Genomic DNA, 24,820 nt, shown 5'->3' with positions numbered 1-24,820 from the left:
AACATCTGGCAGCAATCTGAATGTGGCTCCTCTTGAGCTGCCTGATTAACAGCACACACTGGGCTTGGATACCCACTATCTCTGACACCTCCTTACGCCTCTCACCAGGCTCCCTGGGGAGGGACAGTAACACGCCACAAAAAAACCCTCACATTCATAGAGCAGTCTCTGCAGCTGATTAGTATTTCAGTTAATATGCCTAATTTCCCAGATTCAGGGCCTGGATTTCAGTTCTTTTAACAGCAGTAGATGTATGACTGGCAGAAGCAGACACACAAAGAAAGAAAAAAAAACCCCAAACCTGTTCCCCCCACTCCTGCACAACTCCTTCCATCCTTCCTCTGGTATCAAGATTGTCTGACAAAAATGCCCAACAGATTACTGGAGGGAAAAAAAAAAAGGCAAACAACAAGAGACTGCCATTGCTATCAAAATGTGTCCTATATAATCCAAAAAGATTGACACCACTCCCAGACATCTTCTGGGACATTCTGTGGCAGATGGGAAGCTCCTGTGGCACAAGCACACATCTACCAGAGACTGGAGAGACTGGGACAATGCAGATTTTACCACTGTGCTGTCTGCACCTTTCACACATATCACCATGCTTCTGTGTGGTCCCTGCCATCAGGAATCAAAGAACCTTTCCTCCAGTTCATCACCAACCTCAATTCCCATATTGTAAAAAAGCAGGGTTCTGTTTGTGGCAGAAACACAGAGAGCAACAGACGAACCAGATCCAAGGAAAAGAGCAAGGAAAATCAAACAGAGTGAGAACAGCTGCAGGACAGATGAATCTGTGGCAAATAGGAGTCCCATTAAATAGGAGTAACATCTGTCAAAACCACACCTTCTTAAAAAGGGGAGAAAGCAATGCAGGAGCATAAAACAAGAATCCGAGGCTTCTGAGATGGGTTAACAGAATATTCATAGAAGAAATGAGTAAAAGGCACGAGGTGAAATCTATCCCAAATAATGTAAATGTCTTGAGAAGAACTGCACACATAGTTGTGTTGACACTGCTGAAAAGATGGCAAATCTCCTAATGTATCAGGCACAAATATTTTCTCATGCAATATCAGACATGCAGGACTTTTTATCCCACTGAGCTTCCTTTTCTGCAAGCAAGAGGGTTGAGTTAAGATCCCATCTAGTCAATGAGCTTCTTCACATTGACTTTTATGAGCTCTGGGCTCAAGCCCTTACATGTCATGGCCAACACATGTTGTGCAGCATTTGTCTTGTCACCATCCAAAGAGAAAATTATTTCAGAGTTTTGCATATCCATTTGCTGAATCAGAAAGCAAGCAGATTTTGCTAGCAGCAGTACAAAATAGCTGGGAGGAGAGGAGACAAAATTAATTCTGGACCTTAAAAAGCCAATTACTGAGCTATTCAGTCAGTAATTGACACACTAAAATATAATAAGGAATCCTAAAGACTAAATTCACCAAAATCGCCTGAACAGCCTTTACATTCCAGCAGGAGGGGAAATTATTTATTCAAATTATGACCAATAAAAAAGACAACAGGTCTAATAATTTCCTGTGTGTTCACAATGCCCATAAGATAACGTCACAGTACAGTCAAACTAGAATTGGAAGGTCTGAACAGAAGAGAATATTTCTCCTCCATGCTTGAGCTACCTGATCTTTATCTCTGTGGTGGACAGTGAGACAACCCAAGCAAATGGCCTCAGTTGTGTCAGGAGAGGTTTAGGTAGAAATTAGAAAAAGGTTCTTCACCCAAAGGGTGGTTGGACCCTGGAACAGGAAAGGAATCCAGTCTTTTACAGTGTTCCTTTACTTAAAGCATTTTCTGTGTGTAGATTTCAGGACAACACCCTCGGTCATTAGTTTAACAAAGGGTGCAGAAAATTTGTCCTAGCAATACTGTACAGCAACTACTTGTGGGAAATGCAAAAATGAAGGAAAACTGAAAGGAGAGCAAAAGTTACAGAAAGATTTTCTACAAACACTATTATTTGTCTGGTTTTGGAGCTTTTTGAGAAACCACAAGACAGAGTCAAAAATCTCTAATATCTCATCAAGCAGCTTAAATTTATGGCCTGTAGACCACTTTTGGAACTTGGAATAGTGTGCAGAAATGGATTAATCCTGCTCACCTATGCTTTGCATTCGAACATATCCTGCCAATACAAGCATCTGCATTTTTATCTGAAGAAGTGAACAACCTCTTGCATTTTCATCTCTTTCTCAGTAATGGTAACAGTGCACTTCATGATCCTTCCAACACTCTCACTGTTTGCTGCCTCTGCTTCCAGGGCATAGTTATAAAGAAAGCATTTTTCATGTTACTATTATTTCTTCTGTCATGCATGTGGTGTTACATTTACAATTTTGTATGGTCTGCCCAGATATAGTCCTTGAAAAAATACTTTGGCATTTGTTTCTGCTTCCATACTACAACTCCGAATTAATTTTCATCACAGATTGTTTAAAAAAAATCAAACAAACAAACAAACAACAACAACAACAACAACAACAAAACTAAAAAAACAACAACAAAAAAAACCCACCCCAACAACTAAACAACCAGGGGCACAATCCACACACAGCTGCACATTCTGAAGGTACTTTCAGCTAAGCTTTTAAATTATAAATTATTCATGTGTGACATACACCATTTCACAGAACTGCAATCAAAATGAAGTGTGGGTTTTTTTCTACTTTGTAGGCTGCTTATAAATATCCATACTCAGCTCTGTAGCCCCATATCCTTGCCTCAGACAAGGCCTTTAGTGAGTTTTATGATGTCAAAATACTTTTTGCATCCACAGTGTGCTTAAAAGCTGTCTCAGATGCCACTCCAACATACAAATCCCATTCACAGAGCTCTAATCAGATCCCTTTAGCTTCCACAAGATAAGGGCACACTGGCAGGGTGGCGACATCAACTGGCTGAGGCTCAAAATAGTTTGAGGATCAGCCAAGAAATGTAATAATTAAACCTGTTAATTCATGGCACTGCTGGAAAAGGAAACAAAAAGGACCTTGCCCCAAAGTAGAGACAGTGCAGGTCCCAGCCGCATCTTGTCCTTGGGTTTCTGACTGTGTTTCTGCTCCAGGTTCTTGTTTCTTTCACCAACATTTCTCTGCCAGACAAACTAGCTCTTTGGGATATTCACAGCCCAGCTAGCAGTAATAGTAGCCACAACCACGAAGATCAGCTTGAATATGAGAATATGCCCTATTTATTCTTTCTTTAACTGAAGACTGCTCTGGCCTCTAAAGCAGAAAAATTCTTCTCTTTGCCGACAGGTATGCTATACAAAAAAAAAGGAAAGGAAATGATTCTCAGAGAAAGGGAACAATCCATCTCCAAATATCAGTCTTCAAATATATCAAGCACCCATCTTTGGCTGGAATATAAGGCAGCATAAGTTTCAAAATGTCAGAGTGCAATATGCATTGTTTTCCTAGATGATGGTTCCTATGAAGTAGGTTTTAGTGTCATCTTTTCCACATGCAATGTTGAATTCATTGTTGCTGACTAAGAAAACAATACTAATGTATATGGATGAATCCCCACAACTGCTTTTACCATTATGTCTGAACTACAGAAAGCACCACATTACAGACTAAGTGTTTTAAATATCATCCACAATGGCTTAAAAGGAACAGAAAAAAAAAAAAAAAAAAAAAAGAGAGAAAAAAACCCCACAAACAAACCTGTGTTTTCTGATGATGTTTTAGTAACTTTTAAACACTACTCAAACAATTACAAAGTGTTAGCAATACCAAGCCTTACTAGCAATGCATTCATTTTAAGAGGCAGAACACAGCTTACTAAACTGCTTTACATATGTTCAATAAATCATTTATAATGAACTGTGAAACCCTTAGGAAAAAATAAATACAATAAATTAAGTTCATTTGGTAAATGCAGCCATTGACTAACTATTTAATAAAGCACTCATAACAGACCATATGAAGCATTTGTTTACAGCACCACATGCTTACTAAACTATTCACCACTGAAACAGGCAACCTTTAATAAAAACCCACAAAATTTAATTCTGAATATTATTGACCTGCTCTAGTTGTTAAATACATCATTCATAACACATTTAATGAAACATTTATTCCAAGTTATGTAGCCCTCAAAACAAACATTTTCACAGCAGTTGAAATAGCTAGCACCAGTCTTCTCTGCAGCAACTACTTCATAGCTTATGATGAATGTATTAACAATTTATAGGCTCTCCTGACTTCAGACAGAAGACAGCAGAGAAGACATTCCTCTGGATACCCAGCAGAATTGAACAGCAGGGTACAGAAACACCACATGAACACCATGCCCTGGGAGACTTCCAGAGTAAAATCCCTGACTTCTCTGGTCCTGGAAGGATCCTCTAAAACAGGAGGGTTTGTATTTGTATTTGAATTCTTGCAACTACCTTAAGACTTGCTAGTTTCACTTGCAGATTTTCAAAGCTTACCTTCTATTTCTAAAGAGTATTTATGCCTTAGAAGCGAGCAGTGTTTTGGACTCAGTTCGAGAGAGCAAGCTGGTGCAGTACCTTTGATATGACACAGTTAAAGGGTCAAGATCCCAACATTTTCAAACAGCTTAAAAAGTTAACCAGAAAAAAAATTCAATCAAGTAAGGTGGTATTAAACACCTTCCTTTGTTTGTTAAATTATGATTTGCATGTAATAATTTGATTCTTCATTATTCAAACATCAGTCATGTCCCTAAATAAAAGATGCAGATGCAACCACTGCTACATTCCCTGGAAAATGACCACCAACTCAACCTTGGGACACAGCTTTGTCACCGCATCTGATTCCAATTAAGCTGTGCTTTTTTTCTTGGAAACGCTGTGCAGAGCATTTCCAAATTAGCTGTTACCTTGAAGCTTCAGTAAGAGCAGAAGCTCTGCAGAATTCAATTCTGTTCATTCTTACTCCAGTGAACCCTTGCTGTTGTTAATGAAGCTGTGCCTATTTACCCAGAAATCTGGTTATTGGTAGCAAATAAAATATGCAAAGCTATAATATTCAATTTTTAAGGAGCTCTGTGCTGCATCTTCAATGCCATGGAAATGTGTTCTGAGTTACAGAAGCACTCACGCCTGTTGTCACCACTTCTGTAGGGTGACTCAGTACTTCTCAAAATACTTGCTGCATTTATTTCTCTGTCCCAGCACTATTCCCTCCCTATTCTTCCCCTATTCCAAATTATTTTTCACCCTATCCTCTGGAGCACATAGTTTGCTTCAAAAGCAACAAAATACCTTCAAATTCTTGAATGGCTAAAATAATGCTTAATACGCTTAAGGCAAACCCAATTCTCTACATTAGGACAATCAGTAGTCTCATTACTGAAACTGAAGAATCCTGCATGTATCTGCCCTGGAAAGACAATCCTGAAAAAGCAAAAATTGTGAATAAATCATCAGAGCACAAATTTTTAATTTTTTTTTTTTAACTTACTCTATTGCTCTGTTATGATGCTTCTTTAAAAAGCAGAGATTAAGAAAGAAGTGAGATTTTTCTTCTGAGCAGTATAGGTCAAGCATCACAGAAAGCAGGCTAATTAATTCCATTTGAGTACAGTCAGAGCTGACCTTGAACAAATTTCCTAGAAATATGCAAAAGCCTAGACAAGAAGAATTCAAACTAAGAGACTAAAACTTCCAATTCTTGTAGCTGATCAGAAATTTCTGTTCTTGTTAAAACATTTGCAGGAAAAAAATACCTTGTCCCATTAGCAAATAAAAATGTAAATAAATTATCTGCAGTCTCCTATTTTCCTAGATTCTAACTTTAAGTAGATGGCTCAGAAAAGAGCAGATTACTCAAAAAGACCCTTTCGAGATACTGTCCTTGACAGCCAAGTTAGACTTGCACATAATACAACCACTTGGCAAATTGAATCAAACCCCTGTTGGCTGAGACGAAAACCAAATGTGACACAATAAACTAGATTTAAAACAGAACATTATTCTGACTTATGTCCAGTCTCTGCTCATTATTTTGTCAGATTTTTTTGTTTTTAGTAAGTATTCCTTAAAATACCAGAGAGAGCTGCAGGAGACAACAGTATTGTTAAATCTAGGTGTCAGTAAACACAACAGTTTCACTTATCCTTTAGTTTATATCCTTTACTAAAAGAAGATTTTGAAAGGTTTTGGAGTGAGGAAAAAGACCAGAAAAATCTGACTATTCCTTCACAGGAGCAAACCTAACAAGGAGTTTTGCCCTAAGCCACAGAAGAAAAAATTCGGCACATTAAGCACAGAACAGCAACTAAACCAACAATCTGACAGAAAGTAGTGTTTATTTACAGCTTCTCTAAGGTGGAATGCCAACCTTTCAGTTGAAAAATCTGGAATATTTTGTTGCTCTTGAATACGAAGGCCTGAACTGCTAAAAATGAAGCTTTATTCTAGTAAAGTGTAGTAATCCACTTATGGCCTCCAGCCTAATTCAGAAAATATTAAGAATAGTGTACCTGTATTAGAGAATAGCTGAGAAAAAAAAATTTAGGAACTGAAAAAAGTATTCATTAAGAAGCTAGAAACTATATCCAGAAAGACAAGGGATATGAGAGACAAAATCTGCAATGACATTGGCCTTTCTTATCTGTCCACTAGAATGTAGACATGCATGCAAACACACCAGGCCAGTCTTACAAATAAATGTTTAAATTGTGCACATTTGCCACTGATAGGGAGTCATCATAAATATTGTAATAAAACTGATTCTGTGGCTGTGGGATGCTCATAATAAATTCTAGAACTTGTGTGTTTGGTTTCTGTCTTTGTGCCAAAGCAAAAAGAAATCATTTACTTCCAGAATCAGAGGATACAAAGCATACAACTCCCACCATTCACACAGCTCGTCTGAGAACCTGGACTAAGTTTAGGTTTCAATCCAAAAAGACAAAACACGGCAGCATATTAGCCAGAGGACAGTCATGTGAACCACACTGAAGCAAAGAATTGTGACCATCGCATTAGAATGAATTCATTTTTTAGACACAAGGCAATTAACCTTTCATTCCAACAAACATTCTACAACTTTACCAGTAGCACTTTGGCAGATAGTTGATTTTAAGCTATGGTGAACAAATGGAAAATAGGAAAGAAGAAAAAAAAAAAGGAAGAAAAAAAAAGTTGACAATATAATTGCATCATAATCCTCAAGAAAAATGTAAGATGAGAACAAAGCAAAGCATTTAGCTAACTCCTCTGAAACCTGCAAGACTTTGTTTGGGGACACCTAGTAGCCATAATCCATGAACAATATCGTACATTCTACATTCCAGTAAATATAATGATAATGTTGTGAAATTGAAATGACACAGTCTTGTCATACATGGCTTGGCTTAAGCAGAACTCAGTTTCCTGTGCCTCCACTATAACCCTCGAGAAACAAGGAAAGGTGTGGATTTCAGCTGGAACAGACAGCTAGAATTAATCACTCCTCTTTGTCATACTCGTATCTATTAAAGGCATATGTATCAAGCATTCCCTCACTTATCCCTAACACTAAAAAAACCTCTACAGAATTTTCATACCAGTAATAAGCTATAAACCTCGTTGCAGGTATCCTCTCTTGCATAATTAAATCAAGCTTAACCTTCTTGGTGAAAAAGTTAATAACCCTGAATATAGGTTTTAGATAGGGTCCTTTGGGAAAAATGGGGCGGGATGAGACAGTGAACTGCAGAAAGAAAAGCTGAAAACAAAAGGACTGAGTTTGCACTCACTCTTTCACAAATCATGGAATTACTAGAGGCTCATCAGTTTAGCTAAATTTTCCTGTCTCATTGAACAAAGGCAGAAAAAGAAAGAATTACACTCCATCACTTCAGAAAATTCTCAACTAAGTGCATTATGCATGAACAAATTTAATTTAGGCTCTAGGACAAAAAACCCTGTCACATTAAAATCTTCTGCCAAATACAACCCTTCAAGCATTCTTAAGAGAAATGCAGATTGTAACTCCTTCCAGGAGAAGCTTGCTCTTAATTGTAGGGACCTTAAAAAAAGATCAAAGATGCCACACTCATGATAGCCAGACAGCAATTTATTCATGTCCTAAGCCAATTGGTAAATGGTTTCTCTGCTAATGACTGAGGGGCTACTGCTTCCACTTCTTCAATCTACCTCTCTACATGTAAATTAAACTTCCAGTGTTTTTACCTTCTGGAGGTAACACTATACCTCAGCAAGATTAATGAAAGAACCAAAAATTCTTACCCTGCCCGCAGGTGAGGGTGATTCTGTTAACATAGCTATTAGACATGCTTCAATAAACCCACCACATATGGTACACTACAATTAACGTTATGAATGGCAGCAGCAGCATTGAAGAAATCATAAAATTGAGGAATAATTAAGACTGGGAGACCTCTGGAGTCATCTTGCCAAACTTCCTGCCTAAACCAGGTCTAATTTCAAAGCCACACCAGATTGCTCAGGACCTTGTCGTGTTGAGTTTGGGGTATTTCTAAGGCTGTATTTGCCAGGCCCCAGAGTCAGTAATATTCCAGTCTTGCTGTGTAATTTTCTTTTTATATTCAGCTGGATTTTTCCTTGTTGCAGTTTGTGATGCTTCCCACTACGCTCCTATGAGAAAAACCTGCTTCCATCTCCTCTAACCCTTACAACTCTGCCCAAAGCTACTCCCCATGTCTTCACTTTTCCAGGCTAGGCAAACCCAGCTGCCTCAGACTCACAAGACTTTTCTAACAGCTAGGATATTAGTGGGTGGTTATCTGCCTCTCACTATCCTTTGCAAAGGAGAAGCCCCAGACTCTGGAGATTTTTCACTTTTAATTTTAACTCCTATTAAAAGAAGGCACACACATCCCAACTTCCTATACAGAGTCACGCCTGCTATTTGTTCTAGGCAATGGGGGCAGCAGACAGACTTCCACAGCAGCTGATCACAGAATGAACTAGGCTGGAAAAGACCTTTGAGATCATCAGGTCCAACCTATGACCTAACACCTCCTCACTGACTAAACCATGGCACCGAGTGCCACATCCAGAATCTTTTTAAAACACGTCCAGGGTCAGTGACTCTACCACCTCCCTGGGTAGACGATTCCAGTGCTCAACCACTCTTTCAGTGAAGAATTTTTTCCTGACATTTAACCTAAACTTCCCCTGGCACAGCTTAAGACTGTGTCCTCCCGTTCTGTCATTTGCTCCCTGGAGAAAGAGACCAACCTCCACGTGTCCACAGCCACCTTTTGGGAAGCTGTAGAGAGTGATCAGGTCACCTGAGTCTCCTTTTCTCCAGGCTAAACAACCCCAGCTCCCTCAGTCGTTCCTCAAAGGGTTTGTGTTCCAAGCCTCTCACCAGCCTCGTTGACTCCTCTGGATGCACTCAAAGGTCTCAATGTCCTTCCTAAACTGAGGGCCCAGAGCTGGACACAGCACTCAGTGTCCATCCTGAACTGAGGGCCCAGAGCTAGACACAGCACTCAGTGTCCTTCCTAAACTGAGACACCCAGAGCTGGACACAGCACTCAGTGTCCATCCTGAACTGAGAACTGGACACAAACTGGATCCAACAAGTCTGTTGCATTTGTTTTGCCACACTTCAGAATGACTCTCGGCCAGCGGCAGGAAAAGGAAAGAGGCAAAGCCTGATCTCCACTGGGTGACTACATTTACCAGGGAAGAGGCAAGCTCTAAAAATCCATACTTAAAGGCCTCTGTTTTGAAGAGAGGCCTTAATTAAGGCAGATGACAGGCTGTCATTACAAGAAATGCCTTCGGGCAACCTCATTTATTGCGCCTTCCCAGGTGCCACCCACGGCCGGCTTTCAGAGCGGCAGCAGCCCCAGCACAGCCCTGGCACCGGCGCGTCCCTGCACACACCGGCCCGGAGCACACGGAACACGGCTTGGGTCTGCAGGGCAAGAGGCAAAACAAAACATTTCGATCCGTATTTCATCAGCCAACACACATAAAACAAACACTGTTGTAACACAGAAAGGAGAAGCCAACTTTTCTTTCGTCTCACAATGAAAAGAGTTCTGGAACCCTGGTGATGCTGTCTATGACATTATGCATACAGTGTCATGCAATCCCACCTGTGCCGTGAATTACTAACAGTCTAAACTATAAATTAACACCAAAAAACCCCATTCAAATTGCAGTCTCTTTTGCAGTTCTGTGGTAAATCTTACTGTAGCTGCCCACAATTGTTCAGTGCTTCAATAAGATCAAAACAGGAAGAAAAAAAAAAAAGGCGCCCAGACTACAATTCCATTATTTCTTCCTAATGGTTAACATATTCCAGTCTGCGTATGGCTTATCTCATTTTCCCACTTCAGTGCTGCAAAAACCTATCTCCCCACCCATATGCAGCCAGGGACTGCCCCTGTTTTTGTCTCAGTTCCTACCACCACACTCAGCCCATCAGCCAAATTCAGAGAAGGATGATTGTCTTTCACAGCTCTCACTCCAATATTTTTCTCACATTGTGGGTCTGGGGAGTAAAGGATGTACTCACACTTAGCTGCTTAGGAGTTTGACAGTTCAGTTAGTCGTTGAGATATCTGACATCCTATTTTATTCAGAATCATTGTGCAGGTGGAAAGAAATTACCAATTCTAAAGCTCTAAAGAGTAAGAAACCAAAACTTCAGATTCATGTTTACAGTTCTCTTGTTTGCATCAGGTCTGCAAAGAAATAAAATATGTCCCATAAAAACTAACTTTATCTTACCTCTTTTTCATATAAATTTTCATATTCAGTCCTCTATTCAATATTAGCCAATGTTTTCCTGTTTATCATACAAATAAACCCAATTTAAGCTTCTAATGTAAAACTGACTGTGAAATCCATTAGAGCATTACAGTACAAAGACAGAAGAAAATTTATAACTTCTCAGGTAACATTTCTAAATACAACGTAATTTTACTTCCAAATCATTAAAGTAGTTTTTCCTGTAATTTCCAACCAAGGGCTTGTCACAGCTGATGATTAAGTTGCCATTCAGAGAATACCTTCAGGAATAGCCCAGGCTAATTCCCAGTTCTATTGCAGCTGTTTGATAACATGCACAGAGCATTTCTAAGATTTCATTTCTAACTGGCAGAGTGTAATAAATTAAGAAACAGAAGTGACATTCCTTATCAAAACCCAACACAACTGTCTATTTTTAGACCTGATTGCAGACTCAGGTTTCAGAAGATACTTTCATTTGACTTCATTTAAATAACAGTAATACTTATCTATTCGCAGGCTGGCAATTCAAAGCATGCACTGGCCTTAATCTGCTTTGAATTAATCCTTTGCATCTGCTATTATAGTTCAAAGAAATTACTTCAATTAGGTTTAATTACTTCCTTCCACTGCTTTGGATACAGCCCTTATTATATTTCATTACCTTTCCTCACAGACTGCATGGAAAATAGATGCCTAATAGAAGTACAAAACCAACAAAATTATTAAGCAAGTATATTACATATACATAACAATACTGTACTTGTATCACACTAATTAAGTTATTATCATAGTCTGCAATCATATAAATGGAATATTAGGAAGAAACTTTTCACAGAAGATCAGCAAAACCTGATCCATTCTCTGAAGTTTTCAATACCTTTCTTACTGAATTTATAAGTACTTTTAAATTCCTGAAAGAAAACATGCTTATTAAAGCATAAAAATAATTTATGCTTTTTACTCCAGGGCATTTTAAGGAACATCATCTAGACAGTGAGTTGGTTACCAATTACATTCCTCTGTACTCTGCCTGTCTAGTACTTACAGAAGTATGCAAAATAGCTTTAGTCTTTCCAGTTGCCTGGAATTCCATACCCATGATTCAATACAGATCCCATAATCTCATTTTTTTCCCCAACTACAGAGGATAGGAAAGATGAAGTAAAGCAGTGCTAGTGCCATGTAAGTAAAGCAATTTTTCCAATTTTGTTTGGATGAAAGGTCACAAGTGTTGACTTGAAAAACAAAGCCTAAGTCCTTTATATAAAATGATTAATCACTATTTTGAACCAAAACAGTCTTATGTCCACTAAAGGGAAACATTAGATAAATGTTACCATAACATTTCCGGTCCAAGCAATGAGATAACTCTTAAAGGTCCCTTCCAACCCAAACCATTCTATGATTCCCATGAAAACAGCCATTTTGTTAGTGGTTAGTAATAAAATACTGAAATACTGATAAACAATAAAACTAACAATTAATAAACTGCACAGCCGTTTACAGAACACTTTATTGACTGAAGAAATATATGACTAGTAGTCACACATCTCAGGCTGCTAGAGTCATAGACCTTGGAGACTGAATGATTTCAAAACTCCTTTCCATTTAGCACAAGAAAATGAATGTCTCCTCCCAGTAAATATTTTTTAAATCAATTGAATATACAGGGTTTTGTATTACTTTAGTTCCACACAGACACCCTCCAAGTAGACTTCCTACAGTTTTATCAAACATCCTGATGGGTTTTCCATTTTCCTTCTTTCAAGAATGTTTCTTTCCATAAACGGATGACATTTTTCCATAGCTTGCTTTAGAGCACTTTCATGCAATGCTTCACAAGACACTTTGCAAACACAAGGGCTGCTTCACGGCACCATTAGCAAAATCCTGACAGACTGTGGTACCTTGCCTTGAGGCCCAGAAGGAAATCCAACTCTCTGTCCCTATTCAGGAGGGACTTAGGACTTCCTGTTGAGAGAAAGATGTGGCAGAAAGAAAAAAACTAAAAAGGAGCAACACTGTCAAATCCCATTTTCTTTTTAGTGCCACTGATAATGTTTTTCTGCAGATTTTAGAGGTAAAAACAAGTTATAATCCATTTCCACAGTATCTGTGACCCGCATGATATCTGCCTTTTTGGGGATGTGCTTTGCACTGTACAATTGTTCCTCATTGCAATGGCCTCAGGCAGATTTGAAACTGAGGATCTGAAGCAAAAGGCAAAATAGAGGAGTTCCAACAGCTCTCGCAGTTTGCATTCAGAACAAGTACACCAAAGTCAGGATTTCCCCCTGGAATCAATGAATGGGGAGTGGTAATAAGTTCTCATGCAAGATTTCAGTGGGGGGAAAAGCACAGTCAATCTTCTTGTTAATTCGTAAATGCCACCAAGCGTAACATTCGTTTTAGCAAATACCCAAAGCTGAATTTTCAGAAACACCTCACCAAGAGGCAAAGAATACTATGCAAGTAAAGCTTTAACAAAATGCCAGCAGAGCTTCATCTCAGGTGTCTCAAAAGCACAAGCACCCATGGGAGACAGAGGAACAAACACATGCCTTTTAGACAAATGTGTTAGTTTGTGTGGAATACCGATGGCATTTAGTAAAACAACAAGGGAAACAAAATGTCTTCAGAATCCACCACAATACAGGATCACAAGCAATTTCAGTATTTTTTTATAAGACTAAATTATTTATCAGACAAGCATCCCTCTTGCAATAAAGACCACCTACAGTGCAGTCACTGTTGTCTCTTGTTCTTGTAGGATCCAACAAGGAAAAATTCTGTCTTGTTTCACATTATGAAACATAGCGAAGTAGAGTGGACTCCAAATACAACAATGGGTATTTTTTTAATAAAAAAAATTTGGCTAGGGGACACAGCAATAGAAATAAAATCTATGATCTGCAGAAATAGGAAGCATAAAAGAACAACAAACATTTTAAGGAGATATAGATATATAGCTATATAGATATACAGACATATATCTATATAGAGATATATATACACACACACTCATTTGCTGACTAAGAGACTGCATCTGAAGAAATAAAGGGCCTAAAAGCACAGACTCAACGGACAGAGTCACTAACTGTCTATAGGGCTGCTTGAGTATAATCACTTACTAAAACTACAGCATTAGCGCTATTACAACACATTATTGTTTCCTAAATAAATTAGGCTTACATTCAGTCAAGTGTGGAAGTTAAGAACACAAATACTTTGTTGTACCTGGAGCTAGTGCAGGGCTGCAGGTGAGGAGGTGGTGGCACCTACAGACACGGGAGATGGCCCAGGGGCATTGTCCAAAGAGAGCAAAGCTGGACAGCGTGGAAACAGCTCGCCTGGGAAAGGTTATACAGGTACTAAAAGCCCAGGAAAAACAGTGACCACCATCAGGATGACATGAAATATGGAACCCTCCCTTTTTTCCATTCCAGCCACACTAAAACCATATTTCAGCACTCAGCAGGCACCAATTTATCAAACTGTGCAAGGGGCCTTGCTTCCTGTGCAACTCAGGCCTACACAGAATAAAGGCCTACACAGAATAAAGTTGAATTTTTGCTACAGAACTCCCCATTTAAACAGCGGCTAGATCCAGTCTGGGTTTATTGCCTATACAACGGCAAGCAATCTCCACTAACAGTATGAGCTCTTACTCCTGAAGGAGTGTTTTGGGAGTAGGAACCTCCCAAAGATTTCCTGACCCCTTCTAGGCTACTCTCTCATACTTGCACCATCTTCTCAGCTGGGCCAATAATCCATCTTAGAAACAACACTCAAGAAAGCTAAAAGAGTTCTTGTAATGCAGTTGCATTTCTGGTTCATGTGACACGCAGCACAGAGGGGAGGTGGGCAGCTGTAGGTGGCATGCAGAGGTGCCAGTCCATGAACCAGAGCAGCGCTGAGGAGAGGGGAGATGTGCTGCTCCCTGGGACACAGCCCACTGCTGACTGTGTGACTCCTGGATTACACACTTGCTCCTGGTTAAGGCAGCAGCTACAAACTGAGCCTCCATATTTAGGGTTCCCCGAGGAAGGAAGCGTGCTTAGAATGGGGGAAGCTTTGATGGCATTTCCAAGTCCTCAGTTCTCTGTTTTCACCTTAAGTGACCTGGGAAAACCATTAAGATACCTTAACTGGTTTAATGAAATATGAATGGGCAAGTGGCAGCAAACACAAAATAACCCACAGCATAAACTTTATTTCATAATAAGAGCTGTGAACTGCAGAGACAGACTTCCAGGTCTGTAACAGGTACAGAGAACACAATGCTGGCTGAGAGAACATGCACAATAAAGCTAGGATGCTGTTGAAGAAGTGTCCCCAAAAGGTGTTATTTCTTCTCCCTGGTTTGGAGTATTCTTTTCTCTTCCCACTGCCATTCTCCAGAAAAACATTTAGTAGCTACGCTACTCATTAGCTAAAGCTAATTTTTTCTGTAAAAACTTTTTTATTCCCTATGGAAGAAAATGGGGGAAACAAAAGACAGAAAAGGAATAGAGACACACAGAGACAGCTGTCTGAAATTCTCTGTAATCATATGGAACAAAGTTACAAAAGTTTTTCTTTTGGCAAAACTTCCATTCCCCAGTTACTAAAGATGTGTCTTCCACTAGTTTTTTCCCCACATTACACATTCCACAGCTCCCAAGGATCCCACAGAATGAGTCAGTCTCATTCTCTATTCCATTTTTTAAAATGCTTTTTGTTTCCACATAAGAAACACTAATAGAAAGCTCTCTTCTGTTAACAGCTGATTTTAACCTGACTAGCTTGTCAGGAAAACTATAACAGGAAAACTATAACAGATCAGCTGACATGAAGTAACTTGTAAATGACTTATCCACACGGCTCAGAGGACTGAGGTAGAAAAGTTTAGTAAAACTATAAGGAATTTCAATAATCACATAAGCCCCACTTTGGACACACATAATCTGGAATTAAAATATTCAGTCCCTTGACAAATAATAAAAAAAAAAATTCACAGGAACTTTATTCTGGTGTTGCTGCATCCCACAGCAGAACACAACACATCAAAATACAAAAAGCCTTCTAGTCTGTTTGAATTCATCTAAAAGATACAGTTATTTCCACTTACGGAGAAGAGCCAAATCACAGTAATTTTGAGGAGTACATACAAAAACCACAAGTACATAATTTTATAATCTAATGTAAAAGAATGTAATAATAATTACTGAAAGTACACCAAGAAGCACTCTATGGGCCTCAATAGGTTAGTAGTAATACCACTGTATATATTAAAGGGTTAATAGACACACATTGTTGTTTTCTATATGTAATGGCAGCCCCTCATTCCAAGACAATAATTATGTTCAAATCTGTCTAAACATTAAATTTGGAGGAAACTAGAAGCTGATGGCAAACAAAAGGTTGTGAAACTCAGAAGAAAAAAATTAATTGGTTTTTGGCTTCTGGCTTTTCCTACTTAGAATTAAATCACCAAATCTCATGGAACAAATTCCTATGTTGTTACATGCTCAGGGGGACATTCTCTTTGCCAAAGCCCTGGCAAACTTTTCCCAGTATTGAGATTATATATAATTTTAAGGAAAAAATTTAAGAAAGAGACATAAGATACCTGATCCTACACCAAACCAACACTGCAAGGAACACATCGCTAGAAGAGACAGGAACTATAAATAATTCATTCACATATCTTCTGTACAAATTGCTGTTCCCATGAAATAAACATGTTTTTTTCTGATTACTTCCAAATGCTCCACACCTGGCGTTCTACCTGCCTTGGCCAGCATTCCTCTGCCTATTGTTAATGCAAATTGCTGAAAACATCTCTCCCATAAGAAGCTAGTGCTTCATTTAATTATTAACTAGTGTAGTGCTCCCATGTTAATTTTAAATGTCATACATGACATTTACCTGCTATGCAGGTAAACTAGAAGTGCTTAATACAACTGCCTTTACATCACATCAACCATTGCTCTTGAACAGCATCACTTACAAGATCTCACCTCCTCAACCCTTCCAGTTCAGTTCCTGCCCCACCTTTGTTCTTCTCAATAATAAATATGAAAAAGAGTATCCAGCATAGTATTTTATCCACTTTCAAATATGTAAGTCAAAAATTGTCATGTTTTTTCAGGTGCTTCTGCTAAAATAACCAGAACCAAAATAATTGTAATTATTTTAAATACAAATCCCATTTATATGAATTTTGTACTCATAGTAGTAGTTGACTGACTTAAAAAAAAAAAAAATCAGTATATCTGTACAGCTCCCAGAAAGCATATGAATGCATCAGCATAAGGATATCTTACTGGACATAACTTGGGACACTGCTACCAAAAGCAGGTATGTAACCGTGTAAAGGCAATATTTGCATAAACACAGGATGTTCCTGAAGGGGCAGGGGGAGTACAGAGAACAGTCAGCTCAATATCTAACATTTTCTGAGATCACACGAAGCAATTCTCACCTCATCCAGCCATCATTTATTCTGTCCACAGATTCAGGAACACAACACACATTACAGCCGCACATTGTCCTTTTATACCTCCCATTCACAGAACCCAATGAAGCTCCTGGAAAAGCAGTGGCCGTTCTTCTCTCAGCAGTCTGCAGATTATTTACAAGAACCACCACAAAAAATGCAGCAGATGCAGCTTTTCCTCCAAAGCAACTTCAAATTCATTCCATATGAGTATTTGATGCTGATGATAGCAAGGCAACTGCTTCCTCAGCTTTAAGAGATGACAGGCCCAAGGCAGAGTTTTGCCTTATTTATTGAGAATATATCCAATAAATGGAGCTGCCTTTATCCACCTTGTTTACAGATCTCCACTAAGATCAATTTCTCCTAGCTCCTGGTCAGAGGTATCAGAGAAGTCTCAATCACCAGTAAGATAAAACACACCTCCACCTCTTGTTGTTATTTATGTGCTCACTTCCAACCCTCTGTGCTATGAATCTGAATATGGATGAAGAGCAGCTGATAGGCAGGAGAAGTATTGGGAAAGTGTCATGGACAACAACCACCAAACAAATTATCTTTTTAATATCTTAAAGTAAAACTAAAAATCAAAAATAAATGCAGAATCAATAGTTTTTCTTGCACAAAATAGCTCTTTTTATATTATGGTAGAAGCTGCTCTGGGGAGCAGATTGGTCAAAAAATTAAATTTATCCATTAGCCAACAGGAAGATAAAGAAATTAATTTTCCATTTCATGCGTAAGCAGTTGACCTTTCCTTTCCTAGAAAAAACAGAGAAAACTTTTTTTTCCTCTTTAAGCCACAGACACAGAAAAAAAATCGTCTTGGAAAAAAGGTCAATCTGCTGCACAGATACTGCTTTCCTGGGAAAAGATGAGAGAACATCCTGGAAAGATCACCATGTCCAGTACTACACTTCTGGAAGGCACATAAGATACTGCTGGAATGAAACATGGCAAAGGAACAGACAAAATGCTAAAAGCTCTGCCTTTTTAAATTAACCACACATATGTTATGATAGTTGTGATTAAAACCTAAAATGTGGGGTCTTTTAGGTGCCTTTCACACAAATTAATCATGAATGTTTGGCAAGAAAACAAGGTGTGCTTTTCTTTTTGCTGCATGTCTCTAGAAATAGGTAATAATATATCTGTCCTTTATCTCAAGGAATTTCAGTATGTTATGTCCAATTATAGCAGTTTGCTGCTTTCTATGATGGTCTATGTCATACTCCAACATGCCAAGTTATCTGGTATTCGGGACTTCAAAATGGAAATTGAAAAAAATGAACAAGAGATAAACCGAAGCTCACGCACAAGTCTACAAATGGCTGATTTTTGAGACAATTCCCTTTAATACGTGATTCCATACCCATGATAGTCATAGAATCATAGAATTGACTGGGCAATTTGGCCAGGGACGCTTTTCCTTAAACCAGGCTGCTCAAACAGCACACAAAGACAGTGTGCTCCTGATAGGGGGGAAGCCTAAAACATCTGCGTGAAACATGCTTTGTTGTTTAAAGATGAGCTGCAAGACAAAAATCTTTCCCCATTACTGCTTTATCAAACAACTACTTAAATGTATAAGACTCATCATAATTTCATGATGGTTTTGTAGTTGTAGTTTTCACACCTCCAAGACAGACACAAATCTTCAGTTTAAACCAACTGAAGCGCACTGAAAACTGGAGGTTTTCTTGGTGTAGCTATATGGACATCAAAATCAAATTCATTCAACCAAAGCAAGTCTTCTTGTATGACCAGACTGACTGGATGCTGCCTCTTCCTGGGAGGGGGGTAATATATTATCCTTAAAGTAAGATTAGTTTAAGGTCATTGCAAGCGAGCGTGAAAAGTGGTTTTGTACTTCTCAGAACTTAATTTTCCTTAAATTTTCAAGAAGTGAACATAACAAAAAACACATTACAAAATTCCATGTATTGCACTCCATAAAATCTTACATGGTAGTTAAGCACCACTGGACCACGATACGGCAAATCCTAGCCCTGCACATTGGGAGGTTCATTAACGCAGCTTCATTTACTTTGGAGTAATTTAGAGGTAAACACTGTAGAACCACAAAAAATTATTTAGAAACAGAGTAACAGCAAGAAATTTATTTTAAATAGAAATATCCAATGAAGAAGGATTATTAGAAAGAATTAAAAATTAAGATTTGCCAGTTTTGTTGGGTGGGGTGAAAAAGGATGGGAACATTAACCCATAACAAATAAGGATGGAGTGATCCAAAAAAAACTGGTTATTACCTCAGAAATCCTGATTCTTCTCTGTAACTCCTTGTTGCATCCACCTATTACTTTCCAGCTCATTTATGCACACCTCATAAGGGGGACCTTTGCATATTTACACCTTCCCTTCCAAGAGATACAACTATATAATCCTAGGAATTATTCCAGTTACAAGAGAAATGCTGCAGTCCACAGAACTGTTGATCGGGTTAAGACAGGCTGAGGAGAGAGCTCACATTACAGCAAACCTGCAGCAAAAGCTGGAAATGACCCATCAGTGCAGCATCCTCCCATATGGAGGGGAGGTCACCCTTGCTCCTTTTCCAAGGATCTCTCCGCCTCTTGTCATGTCAGAAGAAAGAGCACAGCATGAGAACCAAACAGGATCCAAGTACAACTCTCAGCACAGAAAGACGGATGGATGCCATGCATAAACATTGCTGCAGTCAATTTAACAGTCAAGGCAGAATGTGAATTATCTTGGACCTGATTCAAGCAGGATATAGAGGTCAACTCTATGGAAATGGTTGCATTCTGCAAATCTCTAGTAGAGAATGGAATTATGGTGAGAGTCAGCTGACCCTGCACAACAGAGCAGAGTGAAATGGAGAACATGCTTTTGATGATATAGAAGCTTGGGAGGCAATACCTACATTCATTGTCATCTACATAGAGGTTAAAAAAAATCAAATTAATGACTAAATATCCAAGATTACAAGCATCCAAACACTGGAATCAGATCCTTTCAGACCTTCTGCCTCTCCCCTCTGAACTGCTACTTACCAGGGTGAAAAATTCAATAAAATGAGATCAGCTTTGCTATTTTAGTCTCAAAAGTGCAGATGGAGCATATGCCTGTAGATTGTAATTTTATCTGTATTACTGCAGTGTCTGAAGACCCCAATCAGACATAGGCCATTAAACACTCAGAAAAAACTCTCAAAGAAAATTCGTGCCAAAAACAGTTCAACATGTGCACTAAGTGAAAAATACAACCTGTGAATTTAATTAAACCAGTGGAGATAACCATGGAGAGGAAGCATGTAAAAGAATTATAGATGAACATACAGGTACTGTCAACTTTGACAGCACCCTGCAGAAGAGTTACAAGCCTGTGCTGAAGGGTTTTATTTGTTTGAAACCTGCAAGTTATGATTTGCAAAACAGTTCTTTCAATCCTTAAATTAGATTTTAAAAATATTAAAGAGGCTATGAATTTCAGTTGGCCACCTGCTTACTTTGAGAGTACCCTCAATCAGCTGCGGTAATAAAAACATTGCCTCACATTATACAAATAATATTTAGACCACAGAGTTTCACTGAAGGTTTGTGATCCCTGTTGACAGAAGATCACATCCAGCCCCCCAGGCACATGAAACCTCTGTTGTTCACTGCACAGTAAATACACAGCACACAAACCAGAAGGTAGTGTCTTCCTAGATTTTATGCTTAGTCCTCACTGTGCAGTCCCATCACACACAGATTTCGTTCAGGCTCTACCACGTTAGGCCTACACAGTTAAAATTGTACTGGGATGACAACCCATCTTCATCACCATCACCTTCTTCAAAACTTCCATTCAAAAAGAAGAGCTTGGGAACACAATCTCCTGCAAACTGCTACATGTGCAAACTAAGTTACCTGTCCTGTTTGCTTTGAAATATCATGGTCCAGCCTTCACTGGGAGAAGTCACATACTCTGAAGTATTATTTTTCAATTATGCAGGAAGTGGAGTAGGAAGTAATTTATTGAGTGAAATCTGTCCTCCTTTTCAAGAGTCATTGGCTGATACAGTGGAACTTGGGGACTTCAATATCATTAGGGACAAGAGTGACTACATAATTAGTAATCACTGCTAATCTAGTAGCTGGCAAGGTTCATGCAGCTACCATAGTAACAAGCATAAGATCAACTGTTTGCTTCCAAAAAAATGCCTACAGTTCACTCAGCTATTTGCCATGATTTTTAAAGTCATAACAGAGAAAGTAAAGAAACATCATGCACTTTAGAACTTACACATTTCCCTGCTTTTCTCTAACAGACCAGAGAATGCCTCAACACAATAATTTCACTGATTTTTCCGAGAATGCCCCACTACTGACTAGAAGACAAAGTTTCTGGAGCCACGATCAGTAACAGCCCCATCACTCTTACCTAGGAAGAGTGCACAACAAACTCCAGAGAGACAGCAGGCACCCTCAGGGAGAATCCCTTCCAAAGCAATTTTGCACAGGCTGCACACAGAGATTATTTCATGCAGTAGTCTTAGTACAAGGAGATGTTCACATCTAAAGGTGATACACCTCTTCTAACACACTCTTCACCACTCTAAGTAACTCCAGTTAATTATTAACCACCACCCCAATCTTTGCACTTCACAGAGACCTCTATCCAATTGCATTTATATTAAACTCTCACTTATACAGAACTCCAACATGCAACAAGTGTCAACATCTTGGTCAGGGGGTTAAAAGTCCAGGAAGAGAGGAGGGCAAGGCACAAGGCAGAGTCAGAGACACTCAGGGCTGAAGTGGAAAGGACACACAGTCGTTCTGGCTTCCCATCCACTGTGCCACCACTTACTTCAAATCTACACCTACAGATTTCTGTTGTGGTTTTTTTGTTGTTTTTTTCCTGTTTCCACACAAGCTCAGGGCAAGCCCGAGGGAAAGGAGAAGGGTGTAACTAACAGGTTTATATTTTCAGGAAGGAACGAGCTTCCTTCTTATATAAACTTATATACATTTTTACACAACATTTTTACATAAAAAACTTACATGCAAGTAAGTTTCTTGAGCTAGACATTTAAATTACTCCTATGGGATGTTTGTCTGAGAAAATCCAGCTTGCCTTATGGTAATGCTAATCTTCTCGTATCTGTTTCACTTTTTATCCTTGCACCTGCCTCTATTAACAAGATTAAGAATTAAGCTGGAAGAGAGCTGTCTGTCAAGGAATACCAATTAATCTATTGATTTAACCATCAGAATAACAACCAAATGGAGTTCCTGGCCTAGGCAAACAGAAGGTTTTTATTGCATTATAATTCAAACTCTAAGTCATGCTTGTGGCAGGCTGTCACCAGACTGCAGAGGAAACAATTAGGAGGGCAAGAGAGACCCTGGAGTTTTCTTGTAAAAGGATTCTTACTTAACTTTTATGGCCAAAAGGAAGATTTTGCATGTGATCTTGCCACAGAATTAAAAGAAAATAAGAAATTCTGTTTTCCGGATCAGTGGCAGACCCAACCTAAGTCATTAGGGAGTGTTTAAGCAGGAGTGCACACGCTTATCTTTGTGAAACCAGGCTGCACTGGCAGAGCTCACATCTTCTCATCTCAAATCACAGCTCTCAGTTGCATCACTGCTGTCTGACTAAAGGAGTTATTTACCATCCAGCTCTGAGCAGAACCTGCTAGTTCAGGGAAGTTTCTGCACTCGCAGCAGACTTTGCCATATTTGTTAACAATAGCTACCACAACTCAAAAAACATCTGTGTTCCACTACTTGAGAATGAATAAATGAATGAATGAACGAATGAATGAGGAAAAGAATGCAGCAAAATAACAACTTTTTTTTTCAAAGCTGAATGGCCAAAAGTAGTGCTAAGGATTGGAATCATGGGGATACCTAGATGTTCATTATCCAGAAGGTGTTCTAAAGTTTTGCAATTTATCCACTCCGTTAATACGCTGAAAGCAACTGCTATGACTGGCCATCCCAAAGTCTGAGATAATCAACTCTACGCCAGAAGATCAGATTGCAAATAACAAAGAATTCACAGAAAAGAAACAAAGTGCAGCCACACTCAAAGTACGCGCAGAAAGGCGCAAGGCAGATGACAAACGGACCTGGAACAGAGCAGACACCACACGGGTGTGACAGCGGGCACCCCCGGCACAGGACAGTGACTCCCGGCGGTGACAGCGCCGCGAGGGGACAAAGGCGGACTGACCGCAGCGCCGCTCCTGCCCTCCATCCCCGTGCCACCGCCATGGCGTGCGCGGCCAGACACCCCTGCCTCGGGCAGGGAAGGCGGCTGCAGAGAGCAGCTGAGCGCGCAGTGAGTTTATGCTTCTATCTGCTGGCCTCAAGGGGGGAAACCCGCTATCAGATAGGTTGCTTATTAGAAAATGCGGTTAAATACTAAGTATAATTGTGTGGAGCATGTGCAGCAATTAAGCAGGGGAGTGTGTGCTTAAGGAGCAACTGGGACAGCTGTGGATATCTGCAGCCGTTGCTTTAAGAGCGGTAAATGCTGCATGGTTAGAAAAAGAAAATAAGTTGCCCGTTTTGCCCTTTGCAGTGGAAGGCTGTTGCCCAAATGCTGTTGCTGCTGAGGGAATTCAGCGTAGCCAAAGTCAGCTGAGACAAACCAGAGCCCCTCTCCCCGCTCCCATTATTCGGTGCACACTTCTCTTCCCGCTAGCTCACAGTTCTGACAATGCAGGGAAAAAGGAAAGAATGGCAGAGGGAAGCAGAGCACAGCTGTGCGTTGCAGAATCTCTCCATATTCATTTGCCAAACAAAGCCAGCACTCAAATAGTCAACGAAGATGCAATAGGACTATACCAAATCCATGCCTCTGAGCAGCGAGGGGCTCTCTAACAATGCATTCAAGCAACAGATAGAGATTTACCTTCAAAATGCAGGCCATGTTCTTTCTCTATCCTTCCTACCAAAGAGCAGCAGGATTCTACTTTGTGAGCAGCAGTTCCAGTGTCAGGCAAGAGGCTGGTAGAGCTGCAGAACTGCTAGAGCCTACATTCCTGTAGATCCAAATGAAGGTAGCACGCACCCAGGCTCCGTTAGTCATATTAGTCTTTTTACGCCCCGTTCGTTCCACCCCTCGGCTGCCGCCACTGGCCGGGCGCCAGCCCAGCGCCTCCCCTCCGTCACATGACGGCCTTTGATTCATGGCTCCGGCGTGTTCCTGAGGCCGGGACGGGACCCGGGGCCGTACCCTGCTGCACACTGCCAGCTCTGCCTGCCGGGGCTCTGCCGTGCCGGCAAAGCCAGCTGCCTGCTTGGAATCCATCCCCGGGCAGCCCTCTCGCTGCTCGCAGGAGGCGGCTGCTGGCACTCGGGCAGAAAAGTCCGAACTCTCTCTGTTATTCGGGCTGTAAAAATCCTTACGCTGCTTGTTAGAGTGCAGTATTGTTTTATGTTCAGCGCTTTTTGATGTACAGCAGGCTTCCCTTTGTCTAACTTGCTGCCCTGTGAGAAAAAATCATTATCAGCAACCAGCCCAAATATCCCACCAGAGGTGTTTGCGTTGTGCTGTGCGCACCTTTTTGAGTAAGAGCTGGCATCCATCACAGGGAAAGGAAGGCTAGGGTTGGTTTGTGAAGTTTTCTTGCTTGTGCA

General features: G+C 39.9%; 1 protein-coding gene across 1 annotated transcript in view; it reads right to left on the bottom strand.

Moving 5' to 3' along the window:
- The window catches only part of ST6GALNAC3 (ST6 N-acetylgalactosaminide alpha-2,6-sialyltransferase 3), a 215,268-nt gene extending 190,988 nt beyond the window's left edge, over positions 1–24,280 (bottom strand). Inside the window, exon 1 of the mRNA XM_066325073.1 lies at positions 24,093–24,280. Within this exon, the coding sequence (XP_066181170.1) occupies positions 24,093–24,110 (18 nt within the window). The 5' untranslated portion in view covers positions 24,111–24,280. The remainder of the gene's footprint in view (positions 1–24,092) is intronic.
- Positions 24,281–24,820: the final 540 nt, after the last annotated feature.

This window comes from Sylvia atricapilla, chromosome 9 (genome assembly GCF_009819655.1).
Source record: "Sylvia atricapilla isolate bSylAtr1 chromosome 9, bSylAtr1.pri, whole genome shotgun sequence".
NCBI classification, from domain to species: domain Eukaryota; kingdom Metazoa; phylum Chordata; class Aves; order Passeriformes; family Sylviidae; genus Sylvia; species Sylvia atricapilla.
Note: the sequence above shows the minus strand (reverse complement) of the source record. Positions and strands in the feature narration are given on the sequence as shown.